We start from the raw sequence: 17,347 nt of genomic DNA on the forward strand, positions 1-17,347 counted from the left end.
AAAGCATTTAAGGTTGCTGTTCTAAGCCCCCTTGTCAAAAAAACCCAAACTCGACCCAAGAGAACTAGGGAATTACAGGCCTATATCGAATTTACCTTTTATATCTAAAGTTCTTGAAAAAGTAGTTTCAACTCAGTTATGCTCCTTCCTCCAAAGGAATGACATTAATGAAGAATTCCAGTCTGGATTTCAAGCATGTCACAGTACAGAGACTGCTTTGATCAGTTACAAATGATCTGCTTTTAGCGTCTGACCGTGGCTGTATTTCGTTATTTGTGCTGCTAGACCTTAGTGCTGCATTTGACACCATTGACCAGAGCATACTCCTACACAGACTCGAAAAGTACGTCGGTATTAATGGAATAGCATTGAAATGGTTTAAGTCTTATTTATCTGACCGTTATCAATTTGTAGCAATAAACAATGAGGTGTGCCGCAAATCGCAAGTCCAGTACAGTGTACCACAAGGCTCAGTCTTAGGGCCTCTGCTCTTCGCATTATATATACTACCTCTAGGAGATATAATAAATCGACACGGAATTAGCTTTCACTGTTATGCTGATGATACTCAACTTTATATTTCCTCGAAGCCTCATGAAACCCAGCAGTTCCATCGAAAAAAGGAATGCATAGTTGATTTAAAAAACTGGATGAGTAACAATTTTTTACTACTGAACTCGGACAAAACAGAAGTGTTACTTACTGGACCAAAAACCGCCGTACGCAACAACCAAGAATGCTGCTTAACTATTGACGGATGCTCCATAAAATCCTTGTCGTCATCTTAGAATCTTGGCGTTGTATTCGATAGTCATTTGAGAGCCATGTCGCCAACACCTGTAAAATTGCATTTTTCCATTTTAAGAATATATCTAAACTACGTCATATGCTGTCAAAAATGTATTCATGACATCTTGACTAGATTACTGTAATGCACTTTTAGGTGGTTGCCCTGCAGGCCTCTTACAAAAACTGCAACTGGTTGAAAACGCGGCAGCTCGAGTTCTTACACGTACAAAAAAGAATGAGCGTATAACCCCGGTTCTGTCAACCTTGCACTGGTGACCTATAAAGCATCGCATTAACTTTAAGATCTTGCTTATTACCTATGAAGCCCTACATGGTCTAGCGCAGCAGTATTTGAATGAACTTCTATTGTATTACAATCCTCCTTGTGCATTACGCCCTCAGGCTTCCTGTCAGTTGGTAATAACTAGAATTTCAAAATCAAGTGCAGGTGGTAGATCATTTTCTTATCTTGCGCCTAAACTTTGCAATTTTCTTCCCTGCACTGTCCGGGAGGCAGACACACTATGTCAGTTTAGATCAAGACTAAAGACGCATCTTTTTAATCTTGCATACACTTCTCTTCCATAATATTAATCCTCAAAGGATCTAGGCTGCAATATTTAGATCAACCGGAACCAGGAACACATCCAACAACAAATGATGTACTTGTTGCATCAAAGAGTGCAGAATAGTACTCTATTCTCAGCCAGTCTTGTCTCTTTGTTTCCAAGGTTACCGCAGGATGCAGTTCATGCCCAGACCTGATGGCAGAGCTGAGAATGGGAAGCGGTGACCTGACAAGAGCTGAGATGATAGAGCTGGATATAGGACGCGGCAACTTGATAGATTTTTCTACAACACTTCAAATGCTATTAGATTGTTAGTTATAATGTAAAATCTATAATTTACCTTATTAGTAAGTTTTTTATTTATTTATTTAGCCTTGTTGTGCAAGCACTGTTGAGTTACTGTGGAGTTTTGGGTTCCTCGCCACCGTTTGCATATTGTTTTGCACTGTTTGCCTGGCCGGGGGGTCTGCTTTAGGATTTAAACATAAATAATATTGCATAAAATAATTTATATCCGTTTAATATTTGACCTGTGGTTCTCTCTCCTTTATCTCAAATGTGTGCTTTCACTGTGCGTGTGTGCGAGTGTGTTTGCATGTGTGCATATTGTGTGTGTGGAGCATGTGTATGTCTGTCTTTTGTTGTTTTTACAGGTATGTGCCTTTAGTTGTTTTTCTTCTATTCAATGTGTGTCATGTACAGCTGCTTTGTAACAATGAAAATTGTAAAAAGCGCTATATAAATAAAGTTGAGTTGAGTTGAGTTACAGCTTGTCCATAACAAACACCATTTTTAAGCATAAGGGTGTCCATAAGTGCACATGGCACCAGGACACCCTAGGCCGGAGGTCGATGATCGACTTTGTGGTTGTTTCATCTGACCTCCAGCCGTATGTCTTGGACACTCGGGTGAAGAGAGGGACGGAGCTGTCAACTGATCACCACCTGGTGGTGAGTTGGATCCGATGGCGGGGGAGGAAGCTGGACAGACTCGGCAGACCCAAACGTAATGTGAGGGTCTGTGGTGAACGGACTGCAGCCCGGTTGGTTGAGGAGGCAAAAACTCGGGCCTGGGAGGAGTTCGGTGAGGCCATGGAGAAGGACTATCGGTCGGCCTCAATGGAAGGAATACTTTGAGGATCTCCTCAATCACGCCCTCACGTCTTCTATTGAGGAAGCAGAGGCTTAGGGCTCGGAGGCGGACTCGTCCATCACCCGGGCTGAAGTCATCAAGGTAGTCAAGAAACTCCTCGGTGGCAGGGCACCGGGGGTGGATGAGATCCGCCCTGAGTACCTCAAGTCTCTGGATGTTGTGGGGCTGTCTTGGCTTGGTTCTCCAACTATCGGGGGATTACACTTCTCAGCCTCCCCGGGAAAGTCTAAGCCAGGGTACTGGAGAGGAGAATCCGGCCGATGGTAGAACCTCGGATTCAGGAGGAACAGTGTGGTTTTCGTCCCTGTCGTGGAGAACTGGACCAGCTCTATACCCTCTCCAGGGTGCTGGAGGGTTCATGGGAGTTTGCCCAACCAATCCACATGTGTTTTGTGGATTTGGAGAATTCGACTGTGTCCCTCGCGGCATCTTGTGAAGGGTGCTCTGGGAGTATGGAATTCGGGACCCATTGCCGGCAGTAAGTCAGACTTGTTCCCTGTGCATGTTGTCACCGGTTCTGTTCATAATTTTCATGGACAGAATTTCTAGGCCCAGCCAGGGGCCATAGGGTGTCGGGTTTGGGGACCACATGATTTCTTCTCTGCTCTTTGCGGATGATGTTGTCGTGCTGGCCCCATAAGACCAGGACCTTCAGCATGCACTGGGACGGTTTACAGTCGAGTGTGAAGCGGCTGGTATGAGAATAAGCACCTCCAAATCCGAGGCCATGGTTCTCAGTCGGATAAGGGTGGCTTGCCCACTTCAGGTTAGTCGCGAGTTCCTGCCTCAAGTAGAGGAGTTCAAGTATCTGGGGGTCTTGTTCACGAAGGATGGAACGGGAGATTGACAGACGGATCAGTGCAGCTTCTGCAGTAATACGGTCGCTGTACCGGTCTGAGGTGGAAGAGTGAAAAACGAGCTGAAACGCAAGGCGAAGCTCTCGATTTACCGGTCAATCTACGTTCCTACTCTCACATATGGTCATGAGCTGTGGGTCAGAGCTCAGAGTAGAGCTGCTGCTCCTCCACATCGAGAGGGGCCAGCTGAGGTGGCTCGGGCATCTTTCCGGATGCCCCCTCGACGCCTTCCCGGGAAGGTGTTCCAGGCATGTCCCACCGGGAGGAGACCCCGGGGAAGACCTAGGACATGCTGGAGGGACTATGTCTTCCGGCTTGCCTGGGAACGCCTTGGTGTCCCACCGTTTGGGGATCCCTGCTTAGACGGAGAAGAAGATCTTGACGACAAAATATTTGGATTGTCGGCATTACAGAAGGTGTGGAAAATGGTAGACATACAGAGTTTGTGACGAAACTTCTAACACGGGTACTGGGCTAGGAGTTCACGGATAATCCAGTCAAAATTTACAGGGCACACAGATCATCACAGCCTCCAAGAGAAGGCCGTTCACGGGCGCTCATTGTCAGACTCCATCATTATCAAGTGAAAGAACGCATCTTGCACCTGGCGAGGTCGAAACCCTTGGAATATGACTTCGTAAAATTCACGTGTTCCCAGACTTAGCAGCGGATGTCTTAAACAGAGACAAAAGTTTGACAACATACGGAAGAGATGCAGGGAGCACGAAGTGAGATGTGACTTTCAATTTCCATCAAAGTTTATGGTGACTTTAATTGGCAAGGAAACAAAGGTCTTTGAATCACCGGAATCGGCAGAGGTTTACCTTAAAGACGCAGTGGAAAACTGGTGAAGTTGCGGCTTTGACACTGGGGACAATAAGAGTTAACAAATTTTTTATATTTGAGTTAATGGAAGTGTAAGGATGTAGCTCAGTGGTAGAGCGCATGCTTTGCATGTACGAGGTCCAGGGTGCAATCCCCAGCATTTCCAAGTCTGCCCTGCGATGGGTTGGCACTCCATCCAGGGTGTATCCTGCCTTGATGCCCGATGACTCCTGAGATAGGCAGAGGCTCCCCGTGACCCGAGGTAGTTCGGATAAGCGGTGAAAAGAGGGAAAGTGTACTCGCATCTCAAGAAACTACAAGCGGATATTGTGTTTCTTCAAGAAACGCATATTAAAGCAACAGCAAAATTTAGTATTAAGGCTCTGTGGATGTCACACGTGTACCTATCGAATTTCTCTACCAAAGCGAGGGGTGTGGCGATCTTGATTAAAAAAACAATTCCTTTTATACATAAGCAAACAATTAAAGATATAAATGGAATATACCTGATTGTATGTGGGGAGATAAACTCCTTACCTCTCACTGGTGAATATATATGTCCTAATTTTGACAATCCTCCTTTTTTACAGAAAGTCTACAAAATCGTTCCAGATTTTTTTTATACAAAAGTCATTATGGCTGGAAACTTACTCGCATGAAACAAAGAATATTTTAAATAGGTGAAAAGCCCCAAAAACTGCTTGCCCGCCAGCTGAAACAGGATCAGACAACACGAGCAATACATGAAATTCGAGCGACTAACAGAAAAATCGTTGTTGATCCCAAGAAGATCAACCATTGCTTTGCAGGATTTCACAAAAATGTCTATAAATCAAGGTGCGAATCGGACCAACAAGCCATAGACAAGTTCTTTTCCCAGTTGAACCTTCCTAGCCTTAGCACTGAAGCAAAGCAGGTTTTGGATAAAGAGGTTACACTCGAAGAATTACATGAAGTAATATCACAGTTACCTAACAACAAAGCCGCTGACCCTGACAGTTTTAGCGCTGAGTTCTATAATGTGACGATGGCATTCAGTGAGCGCGTGAAAAAGAGATATAAAACAAGGCAAAAGCCGTCTACGCCACCCCGGGGACCCAAAACTAATAAACAACACCAAAGGCTCACAGGTTTATTATTTGCTGAGACAGGTAGCAGACAAAAAGGGAAGATGGCAAACAATTTATTTCACACACAATATAAAATATAAGTTAACGTTTAATTTAAAGCATTAAAAACCCAGGCCATACATCTTGACAATACTAAGCACACTCACTCACGCACACACACACACAAAAATCCTCCAACTCAGAATTGGGGAAAGTCATCCTATTGATCCAATAACTCAGCAAACGTTGTGCTCACTGATGGACATATGCTGTCCTGCGTGTCCAAAAATTGGACTTAAGGACTTCGGTTGAACAAAAGTTGAAGTTTATTAATCTGAAATACAGCGCCGGACAATCTCAGACACAATGTCTTTCAGAGATTCTGCCCCGCCTCCATGGTTTACAACATTTTTATATGTGTATGTGTGGGTGTATCTTCCAGCTTGCTTCGGACCGTGGCCAACCCCTGAGCGCCTTGACCTCTGCTACTTTCTTTGTGTCCAATGGAGTGATACTTCATCTCATATTTTCGTAGACTACGTCCTTCTTCTTTTACTGTCTGCAACACAAAATACTTCCCCCACCTGCCTCCACATAAACTTAGGACCCCTCACTATTAGGGTATGTGTGTTTGGATGTGCAGCACGTATCTCTTATCTTCTCCCCTGCATGGAATGCTGCCCACACATACTCAACCCCCACACCCTGTTGAAAATACCTCTTTGCCCTCTAATATTCTCTCTTAACTCTGAGACCCTACCCAACATAGTAAAATAATGCAATGTTATATTAAGTAAGCCGTAATAAGTAATAATCATATGAAAAAACACACAGAAAATGCAATTGATATAAACCCTTAGATAAAACATATCATAGAAGTGATCATAGAAGTGGTCTGTGGTCAACAATGGCATAACATATGGTGGGGGCTCTCGTTTTTCAATTGCAGTAACAAATAGGCGGTTACATAATGATCTAATACATGGCACACAACAGCATCCACAAGTTACCAATATGCCCACAAATACTGCAAGGGAGACCACTATAGACATGATCAGTGCCTTCCACTTGCCCAACGCTCTCTCTAGCCATTGATTGATAGGGTTGTCTATGCCTGAGGCCTCTTTCATTTCGACTGATAGCACTCTCAGTCCTTCCAGAGCTTTGTTAACTGACCCATCTGGGGCAGTGTTGTTTGGAATAAATGTACAACACAGATCTCCAAACATGTGGCACACACCTCCCTTTTCTGCCAGCAGCATGTCTAATGCTAGTCTATTTTGTATCGCCATCAGCGAGGTTGGAGCCAGCTGCTCAGACAGCCCCTTTACAGCGTCTTGTGTCAGATTAACTAAGCGCATGACATTGTAATGAACATAATTAATCCTGTCCACATTTTTGTTGGGTGTGACTGGAAACAATGCAGATATAATTGGGATATTTTCAAATCCAGCAGCTACCTGGTCTGCCAATTTGTACTCATTAGGAACTCCCCTAGGGATTCCTATGGCATCTATGTACGTGGGGCTATTTAGAGAAAAATCAATTATAGCAGCTCTTTTCCTAATCACATGTCTCCTCCTACGGCGGTTGAGGGTCGCTGTTGTGGAAGATGGTCCTTCTACTATTCTTTCACCAATTAATGTCAATGGTCCCCCTAATCTGACCATTGCACACAACCCTTTTGTGTGCTTCGGTACCCTTACAAATAGACGTCTGTCACCACAGTAATAATAAAGTCCTGCTCTAGCCCATGGGCCAATTAATGTACCATTGTCAGGTATAATCACACTACACCATTCTACATTGATCATGCCATAGTTAAGTTGGGGTTTAGTTGCGGTTAAATTAAAACATGTATAGTTGTCCTGTCTGGGATTAAATGGGCCTGTTCGTGATTCATCGGCTATAGGAGGAAATATAGCTGCTAACGTAGTACAATTAGCAGGTTCTGCAGTCCTAGTTAAAGATAACATACAGTTATATCCCCATGTGTCATTAGGGTACAATGGGGCTGGTTCAATGTGTAGCCTCGGTCTGGCTCCTGCACAAGCTACACAATCATCTAATTTTTATTCTTTTGCAGTGTTTATTAGCCATTCCAACCATAAATTTGCTTCTCCATATCCCGTGGCTTTTTCAATTATGTCTTCAGGGGTCAGGTTAGTATAATCTACACCTATCTGTGTGTTTTTCATTGTTGTAACTGATACATTGTGTGATGTTGTTACATTAGGTGATGGTTTCTCCATCATGTTGATCTTTATCAATCCCATTTGATCCTTTCCCGTTATATCTACTCCCAGTAACACGTAGAAATGCGGTTTATCATTCTCCCAACACTGTCCAGGTACCCCTGTGGGTTTTTGACTGTAAGGGTCTTGTTTAAGATCCGTTATGGACATAGTGATAGGGTTAGTGCTAACGCTGAAATCTCTTTGTATAGTGAAATGTCCTGACACCTTTAATTTTCCATCTGTGGTCACTTTGTCACTACTACCTTTAAAATCTGGCTGTGTCGATTGCCATACATGATTCCATGTTGGACACCATGCTTGGTTTCCAGGCCAACCTAGACCGCACAAATATATATCATACCCTCTCCATGACGTGTTATGCCCATTACATTGTATAACCGAACATAAGTCAAATGTGAATGATGTTGTGCTCCCTTTTAAGTAGTTTAATTCAATTCCACCATACTTCCTCAGACATTTGTCTGTGCTGGTAGCGGTTTCTCTTTTATGTCTCCGTTTTGTTATGTTGCTGCTTGCCTGTTGCCATTTTTCAATCCCAAATATTATACTCACTATAGTGACAGAGATGACAATGAGAAGTCCCATACACGGCCAATTTTCCCACAACCTCATGTTAACTCAACACTTTTCAAAGGTACAATAAACAATAAAATCAAGTTTAAAATAACTGACAACACTCCACCGTGTCTTATTAAAATGTAACTTTCCACAGAGATAAAATCATGACACTCATATAAAAGAAATGTTTAAATCACACTTAACATCATTACCCAATTCACCTGTAATAATATTTAAAACATTAAAACCTTTAAACACTTTGGAAATTAAAAATGATTATAATTTCTTTAAACTGAAAAATGATATTAATAAAAAAAATTATTTAAAAGAGAATTAAAACTGAAAGGTTATAAAATTCAACAAAGGAAAAATTCAAAAGTTATAAAAAAATTATTCAAAAATTATAAAACTTCAAAAAGAGAAATCTTAAACATGTAAAGAAGTTAAAATGATTATAGCGAGTATATGGTTATCGTCATACTCATTCCTGCAAACACCTCACTTAAAATATTCTGAACTTTCTGAAAATCCAATCTGTCCAGCCCACACCCCAGCCGGGGTATAGACACACTCTTCACTCTATGTTCCACACACCAATCTCTCATGCATATCAGGCACTTCGTGAAATTTTCATAAGTGGGGAGGTCAGTGCTTCTAACCTTTGTAATTAAGTGAAAGACAGTTTTACCATCTGCTTCGTGTGTAACTGCACATTCACCCACTTTTCTCTGTTGTTCTTTTACTTTCTCCACCCCGTATGTGTTTCTGAATGTTTTTGCAATACCTGCCCCGTAGGCTAAATCTTCGCTCACACAATGTGCTAATGGCTCACCTGGTGGGCTTGCGAAAAGGTCACCTTCTTGTGGTGTATCTGCAGTGTCCCTGTTGTGGTGTTTTGTGGAACTGCAGCGTTTTTCTCTCTGTACTGTACCTCCCTCTCTTGGGCACACAGTGGTATTTGTGTGTTTTGCAACCCCACAGATGGCTCTCCGTAACCTTCCCTCTCTTGGACCTGAGTCCTCAGGTCCAAACTGGTGTCGTACAGCAACCTGTCGGGTGGAGCACAATTAACACAGGATGACAAATGATACCAGGTATCGCCTTTGCCAGCCAGTCTGACACAATGACTGGTTCGTTCAATGACTCTCATAGGGGGAGACCAGCGGGCCTCATTCCATTTCCGGCGAAACTTCTTCAGGCGGACATACTGTGACGGGGGAGGAATTGGTTCTGGATCACATGTGACAGGAGCCTGCTCAGAAAATTGTTTGATTAGACCAGTTAGTTTTTCAAAATACACACAGTGCGAGATGGGTCCACACGAATCAGCAGTCAATGGTGTAGATGGACCTGGAAATGAACGACCAGTTAGTAACTCAAAAGGTGTAAACCCCGTGATTCTGTTTGCAGAGGATCTTATTGACAGCAATGCAATTGGTAGGGCAGAGAGCCATGTCAATTTGGTCTGTGCACAGATTTTGGCCAATTTCAGTTTAAGGGTAAGGTTCATCCGTTCGACCTTCCCCTGGGATTTAGGGTGCCAGACTGCCCCAAAGGCATGTATCAATCCCAAAGACTTTTCAACAGTGTGCAAATGTTCATTCTTAAAGTGAGACCCGTTATCTGACCTGATTCTGCGAGGAAAACCATGATGTGGTATGTAATGATTGATTAAACACTTGATGACTGCTGTGCTGTCCTCTTTGCCAGTAGGGTAGGCTTCTGGCCAACCAGTAAATTGATCCACAATTACTAGGAGATATTTCTTTCCCTGAACCCTCTCTATCATATCAGTGAAATCTATGACAATTTCTTCCCCTGGCCCCTTGAGAGGCGTAAATGCATCCTGAAGTTGTTTCAACGTAGGTTTGGGGTTATGTTCCTGACATACAGTACATGACAGCACAAAATTTGTAATAGTAGCTGTCAGAAATGGATGCCACCAGTACCGTAGGGTTATAGTCATTTGTTTACTGCCAACATGTGCATGACTGTGAGCTTGGGCCATGATAGACGGTGTTAGGTTAAGGGGCAGGGCAGGACGACCATCCGGTGCCTGCCACAGGCCATCTGGGGCCTGTACAGCTCCATGTTCCTTCCAGACTGAAATTTCTTCTGGAGAACATTTTTTGTGCTCAGCCACCAATACTGGTCTAGTGAAAGATGGCAAAAGGTTATTGTCATGTACGGCCATCTGCATTATCATTCTGGGGAGGTACCCAGCTGCCTGTTTGGCAGCCTGAGCTGCAGCATCATTGCCTTTAGCTATGTCTGAGTCACCTTTGTCATGTCCTTGACATTTGATGATAGCTACTGCCTCTGGAATGAGTAGTGCCGCTAACAGTGCCTTTGCTTCTTTTTCATGAATGATTGGCCTGCCTGATGTGGTGACAAAACCACACCGTTGCCAGACTGCTAGCTCAACATGGACAGCCCTACAACATATGCCGAGTCTGTGTAAATGTTGACTCGTCGGGTGCCTGCAAACTCCAAGGCTTTGGTGACTGCAATGAGTTCTGCTCTCTGAGCAGATTGTTTACCCTCTAGCAGTTGTGCATGTCGGGTGATAAACTGGTCACCTCGAGCTTCCACCACAGCGTAGGCAGATGTAAGCATGCCATCATCCTTGCGAAAACAACAGCCATCCGTAAACAGCGTCAGTACGTCCGCAAGGGGTTGCAATGGTGTGGCAGTCAGGTTTTGTCTGACTCTTGAGGATTGTTCTGTGAGGGGAGCACAGTCATGTGGTTCTCCTGTGGAGAACAGGTCTTCCATGTTGATACCCTCATGTGTGTAGGTAACATGGGGGGCACTCAAACATTTTGACAGTTTTCGTTGTCGTAGTGGTGAAAAAGTAAATGATGCTGAGTTGACAAACGCTATGACTGAATGCGTAGTCAGGACGGTGAGCTTGTGACCCATAACAACATGTGAAGTTTTGTCCATGATTTTGGCAAGGCCGGCCACAAAACGTGCGCATGCCGGTTGGCGTTGTTCGATTGGGTCCAGCAAAATGCTGATGTATAACAGTACCCTGCGAGTACCTGCATGTTTTTGGAACAGGACACCATGTGCACTTGTTTTTGTTTCTGATGCGTCCAAGAAGAAAGGTAGTGAGTAGTCTGCGCTATGCAGGTGCGCGGCATGCGACAACTGCATTTTTAGATCAATGACGGACTTTTCAGCCTCAGGGGTCCATGTCAAATGTCCCGTTAGGTTACGCATGCCTTGTTCTTTGACCATTGCCCGCAGTGGGTTGGTAATAGCCACATACATGGGAATGTAGTTTCTGCTAAACCCAGTGAGGCCCAGGAAGGAAAGCATGTCCTTCACCGTTTGTGGTTTAGGGTGACTGAGAATGCCATCACGTTGACGGTGAGAGAGTGTTGATCCCTGACCAGTGATTAGTCTGCCCATAAATTTAACAGCTGGTCGGCAGATCTGCAGTTTTTCCTTACTTACTTTAAATCCTGCCTCCCAGAGCTTTACCAAAATGGCCCCAGTAGCTGTTATGCAGTCAGCCTCTGAAGTTGCAGCTAATAACAAGTCATCCACGTACATTATCATTACACATGAGGGAGGTAGGGTGCAATGTTGTAGCTTGTCTTTTAAAACTTGGTTGAAGATGCCTGGTGATAAGATAAAGCCTTGAGGCAATCTATTGTATGAGAACTGTGTTCCCCTATATGTAAATGACAGGCATGATTTACATTCCTCTGCAATGGGTATACAGAAAAATGCATTGGCCAAATCAATACAGGAAAACCATTGATGCTCAGGGGCAAGACTTGAGATGGCGGTGTACGGGTTTGGCACAGATAGTGTTGGAGTGGTGACTAACTCATTTATGCGCCGTAAGTCATGTACCAACCTATATTTGTCAGTACCTGGTTTTTGGACGGGAAAAATTGGAGTGTTCCACGGAGATTGCCATGGTGTAATAACTCCTTTGTCACATAGGCCCTGTACTGTGCTTGCAATGCCTGCCTCTGCTTCAGGTTTGTTACTGTATTGGGGAACCCAGATAGGCTCCACTGATTTAATTTTGAATGATACAGGGGTGATATCACACAGACCCACATCCGTGGGTCCCTGCGACCAGAGTGAAATTGGCTGCCTGGCAATCAGGTCTTCTGCCCCAGGGCCGTCTGTCAATTCCCTACCATGAGTCCTGGAGAGCTGACGGTGTGTCAGCGTTCCAGTATCTTCTGTATTCTGATTTACCCAATAGGCATCATTTGTTTTAGAATATAGCACTCCATCAATATCACAGAGCTCCCAATCCTTAGCTTCTCTTAATTTTTTAGTCATCCCACCTAATTCTCTAGCCTCATGACCAGGGTTAAGTGCCAGGGAAATATGTGGAGCTGCTGTTGGTGACATACGGTACCATTGTGTCTGGTTTTCTGTTAATTTGATCGGTGCTACTACCCCTTCCTTACCTATATACAAACCATCCCCTTGCAGTCTCCACATGTGGCCCTCCATTTGCTGGAAGGCCTCTTGATACATCAGATCAGCTTTCCGGTCATAATACAGCGTACAGTGTAGAGGATGAATGGTAGGAAGAAACACTGCCATATCTTTGATCCATGGCAGGTTTTGGTTGTAGAGAGACAAAACCCCAGTTGTTGAGGGTGATGTATCTAATTCTACCCAATATATGTCGGCCATTTCCATTAGGGGTCCCCCTAATAGTACACATTGTGTGGCCCCTTTGTGACCCTGTGAACAGTCTATGCTGGTGCCATCTGGAAAAGTAACAGTCACCCCCTGAGGGGAACATAATATACTTGCTCCTAATTTTATTAACAAATCTCTTCCCAACAGGGGAATGGGAGCTTTAGAAGAGTATAGAAACGCATGTACAAGACTCTGATTTGCCACCTTAGTGGTAAGAGGGATGGTGAAAGGCCAGTATTCTAACCCCCCAGAGAAGCCCATTACTCCCACTGTCTGGTCACTGATCTGCGATTCAGTGATGTGGTCTTTTTGAACAGTGGAATATGTTGCCCCAGTATCTACTAGTGCTTTTAGTGGCCGGCCATTTACCACTATCTCCATGAGAGGCTCCCCCATACCTCTTATGGACTCTCGGTGGGCCCCTTCAACAGTCCCCTGCGTCTCCCCCAGAGCCCCATGTTGGGTCACTGCACAGGTGCATGGGCGCTTGAAAGCTGTGGGGAGCCGAGTGTAGTTGCCCCGGGTGTAGTGAGGCTTGAGGTCCACGACCTCTGGTTCCACCTCTGAGAGGACCCCATCCCCCTGCAGGTGGTCCCATGGCCTGACTGCCCTGTCTGTGCGGGCATTCACCCCTCCAATGATCAGGACTTCCACACATGAAACACACTCCTCTTGGTTGCCCCCCTTGGTTACCCCTCCCCCTATAGCCCTGGTTACCTCCCCTTGGCCTATATAGTGCCAATTGGCATTGTAACGCCCCCCCCTGGTCATATCCAAAATATGGTGGAATGACTGAGGGAGCAGGGGGAGCCTGCTCTCCCTTCGGCCCCTGCTGGCTGTTCACAGGGTTTTGCAACATTTGTTTAGGTTTCTTACCTCCCTTTGCGGCCTCCAACTGTAATTTCAGAAGTTGGGGTTGCGCTGTTTCTATATCATCTAATTCTTTATTTTGTTTGTCTACAAGCCTGTCTATATGGAACACCAAATGGCGCTCCCAGGTTTCGTTGTTAGCAGCAGGCATGTCAGGATTGCCTTCCAGTGCCTGTTTAACCCCATTGGGAGCCCCGGACAGTACGGCTGCTCTAAAGATGTCTCTAGTTATTGGGTTGTTTAGGCTATTTTCCTCCACCATCTGTTCCCATTCCGCAGCACACCTAAAGTAGTACCCAGCTCCAGTCTCACCTGGCTTAATACGAAATTTAATATTTTGGTAGAGGGTTGGTGGGGTGGGAAACATTCGCCTTAGGGCTCTTGCTACTTCAGTGCTTACCCTTGAGTACTCCTCCTCATTGCCAACTCGGCATAAAGTTGCATTTTGCTCAAAATCTGTCATTTGTGAGACTGTGAAAATCTGGCCTAACAGACACCTCAAATCTCCCACCGCCAAGGTAGTACCGTGACAAAGGGCATGTAATTTGGTCAACCATCTTCCTCCCCCGGATGTAATGGGGGGAAGTTTAGCCAACACAGCTGTCATGTCGCTGTGGCTGAAGGGCTGATATTTTTGTTGGCCTTGGCCACCCTGTATTAGAGGACACTGGTGTACTATTTCTGAGTCTTCATGACCACATGCTCCCTGTAGTTGTCTTATTGCGCCAGAGTCAGTTTGGGGATATGTAATGTCCCATGTTTTAAGAGGGGGTGCCAGAGGTGAATCTTTCGAAAATTTGCTCCTAGTATGATGGGACACTGGGCTGTTACGGCCCCCACTTCCCATTGCCTGTGTTTCTATGGTCCCTTTAATGATTACCCTCCTAGGTTCTGACTCCCTCTCTTCATTTGCTTCCTCTTTCTGCCTCTCTCTAAAGTCATTTTCGCCTTGTCCTCTATCAGAATACTGTTCATTTCTTTCTTGACCATTATCTTCATCTTCCTCTTCCACTTTCCTGTTCCATCAGCTCACTCACCTTTTTGGTTAACTCTGCCACGGTATCTACCAGTTGATCTAGTACGGGCAATTCAACTTCTACCGTGTCATTCACCTTAACCTGCACTTGTTGTTGGGACGGCGCGTAAGGAGGGGGTTGAGCTACATTCCCCTACTGGATAGAGGCGGGCCTTTGGGTGTGTACTAGGGGCTGATGGCTGCTCACTTCCTTTTTTCTTCATTGTTCCCTTCTGCTTTGATGCATACACTTCCTCTTTCTTCTTTTTAGGAGGACCTATTGCTGTGGCAGTCAGAGAAATTTTTGTCCACAGCCTCAACTCCTCACGGTATTCTCTGTCTAACCTATCATACTTTCCTTTTCCAAAAAACTTAACTTTATCTTTCCCCTCAGCATGTGCTTTTATGCGCATGTGGGCTCGTTTTTCCATTTCTTTCACCTTGGGTGCCAGGGGTACGTGTACCGGTTTATCGCACCCATTTTCAATACATATCTGACTCCATTATCCTCTAACATTTTCCTTTCCTTTTTCTGATTTTTAACCTCGGTCTGGGCTAACACCATATTTACCACATGTCCCCATTGGCTTTCCACTAGCAAACACCCATATTCATCACATTCTCTATCAAATTCTCAAGTTATTCAATTCTCTTAATTATACAGTTATCAATTATTTATTATTATCTGTTTTCTATCAATTTTTCTAATCAAAATATTATTTCCAATTTTCCGTAATTTCCAACACGCAATTACATACACATAAATTACACATAAATTCCTTCAGTTCGGGGGACCAACCACCCGTGTTTAATAAATGTGCGTAGGGACTCTCACCCTACGTCTTAGTCTGCTGGGGACCAACCACCCGTGTTTAATAAATGTGCGTAGGGACTTTCACCCTACTTCTTAGCCTGCGGGGGACCAACCACCCGTGTTTTATACCTGCAGGGGACCAACCACCCGTGTAAAATATTCGGGGGACCAACCACCCGTGTACCATTCAAATTATCAAACTTCAATCTTTGTCAAATTTGATTCTAAAAATGATCAGGAATATTGTAATTCAACACAAAACAATTTAGAGTAGCCAATTAGCAGATGTTTGATTAAACAGGTCTCTGCTCACCTTTTTTGTTGCACCCGGGTGTTGTGTTGAAGTCCAAGTGTTCCCTCTCCGTTTCGTCACTCCGTAAACTCTACTAAACAAAAGTTGAAGTTTATTAATCTGAAATACAGCGCCAGACAATCTCAGACACAATGTCTTTCAGAGATTCTGCCCCGCCCCCATGGTTTACAACATTTTTATATGTGTATGTGTGGGTGTATCTTCCAGCTTGCTTCGGACCGAGCGCCTTGACCTCTGCTACTTTCTTTGTGTCCAATGGAGTGATGCTTCATCTCATATTTTCGTAGACTACGTCCTTCTTCTTTTACTATCTGCAACACAAAATACTTCCCCCACCTGCCTCCACATAAACTTAGGACCCCTCACTATTAGGGTATGTGTGTTTGGATGTGCAGCACACATCTCTTATCTTCTCCCCTGCATGGAATGCTGCCCACACATACTCAACCCCCACATCCTGTTGAAAATACCTCTTTGCCCTCTAATATTCTCTCTTAACTCTGAGACCCTACCCAACATAGTAAAATAATGCAATGTTATATAAGGTAAGCCGTAATAAGTAATAATCATATGAAAAAACACACAGAAAATGCAATTGATATAAACCCTTAGATAAAACATATAGAACACAGATAAAATAAATAAAATCCTTCATCACTCACGTCACCGCACACCAAAAACTTCTCTGTTGTGAACACTGCAAACTAATCAACCACACACAGAGGATCTCGGTCGCGACTAATTTACAAATTCTGGAACAATTTTTTTTAAATAAAAAACCTCAACAAAAGAAACCAATCCAAAGCAACAGAAACTTATATCAACCAATAAAAAAAAATCAACAAAACAAATTAACCCAAAATAACACCAATGATAATAACTCGTATATCATCCTCTAGTCCGGTAATCACCCCTCTCAAAGTCCTCAGAGAGAGTTCAATGTCGTTGCCTATAGCAACGTCACCAGCGAGGAGCAGAACGCTCCACAGAGGCAAATCGCAAAACAAAGGAATTATTATGCGCTGGAACTAACTGTCCGTTAAGTTAAAGTATTCCTCTACACCAACCAGGGACAAAGACACTGTCCCAGGCACGGCAAAGAGAGAGTGTGAGGGAAATCACGTAATTCAGCACGTGAAGCGGCAAACTGTCCACTTCGGTCCGGAACAATCCGGTTCAGGCATCCGCTACGCAGTTAGTTGAAAGAAAAGGTAAATTATGCAAATCAGCGCGAACAGTAGTGACACTGTCTATCTCCGGTCTGGAAAACAACCCGGTTCAGGCATCCGCTAAGCAGTTAGATGAGAGAAAAGGTAAGTTGAGCAAATAAGCGCGAACAGTAGTGACACTGTCCATCTCCCGTCCAGAAACACTCCAGTTCAGGCAGTTATTATACATGCAGGTAGTACAATAGCGTTACTCCATAGGGGAGAATCACAGCCCCCTAAATAGAGCCAGTATTAGCCGGCTGCAACACCCCAAGTCACTGCAGAAACATAACAAACGAATAAATTAGAGGGAAAGAACGTTCCCAT

At 44.2% G+C, this 17,347-nt stretch overlaps 1 protein-coding gene across 1 annotated transcript; it reads right to left on the bottom strand.

The window, feature by feature from the left end:
* Positions 1–2,905: 2,905 nt before the first annotated feature.
* On the bottom strand, positions 2,906–14,517 carry LOC130406890 (uncharacterized; the record flags this gene model as incomplete). Its single annotated transcript, XM_056729468.1, is given in 5 exon segments — positions 2,906–2,939; positions 8,613–9,056; positions 9,092–10,541; positions 10,544–13,432; positions 13,518–14,517. Coding segments are annotated over 5 exon segments (5,817 nt in total), but the record flags the coding sequence as incomplete, so codon positions are not given.
* Positions 14,518–17,347: the final 2,830 nt, after the last annotated feature.

This window comes from Triplophysa dalaica, chromosome 18 (genome assembly GCF_015846415.1).
Source record: "Triplophysa dalaica isolate WHDGS20190420 chromosome 18, ASM1584641v1, whole genome shotgun sequence".
Lineage (NCBI taxonomy): Eukaryota > Metazoa > Chordata > Actinopteri > Cypriniformes > Nemacheilidae > Triplophysa > Triplophysa dalaica.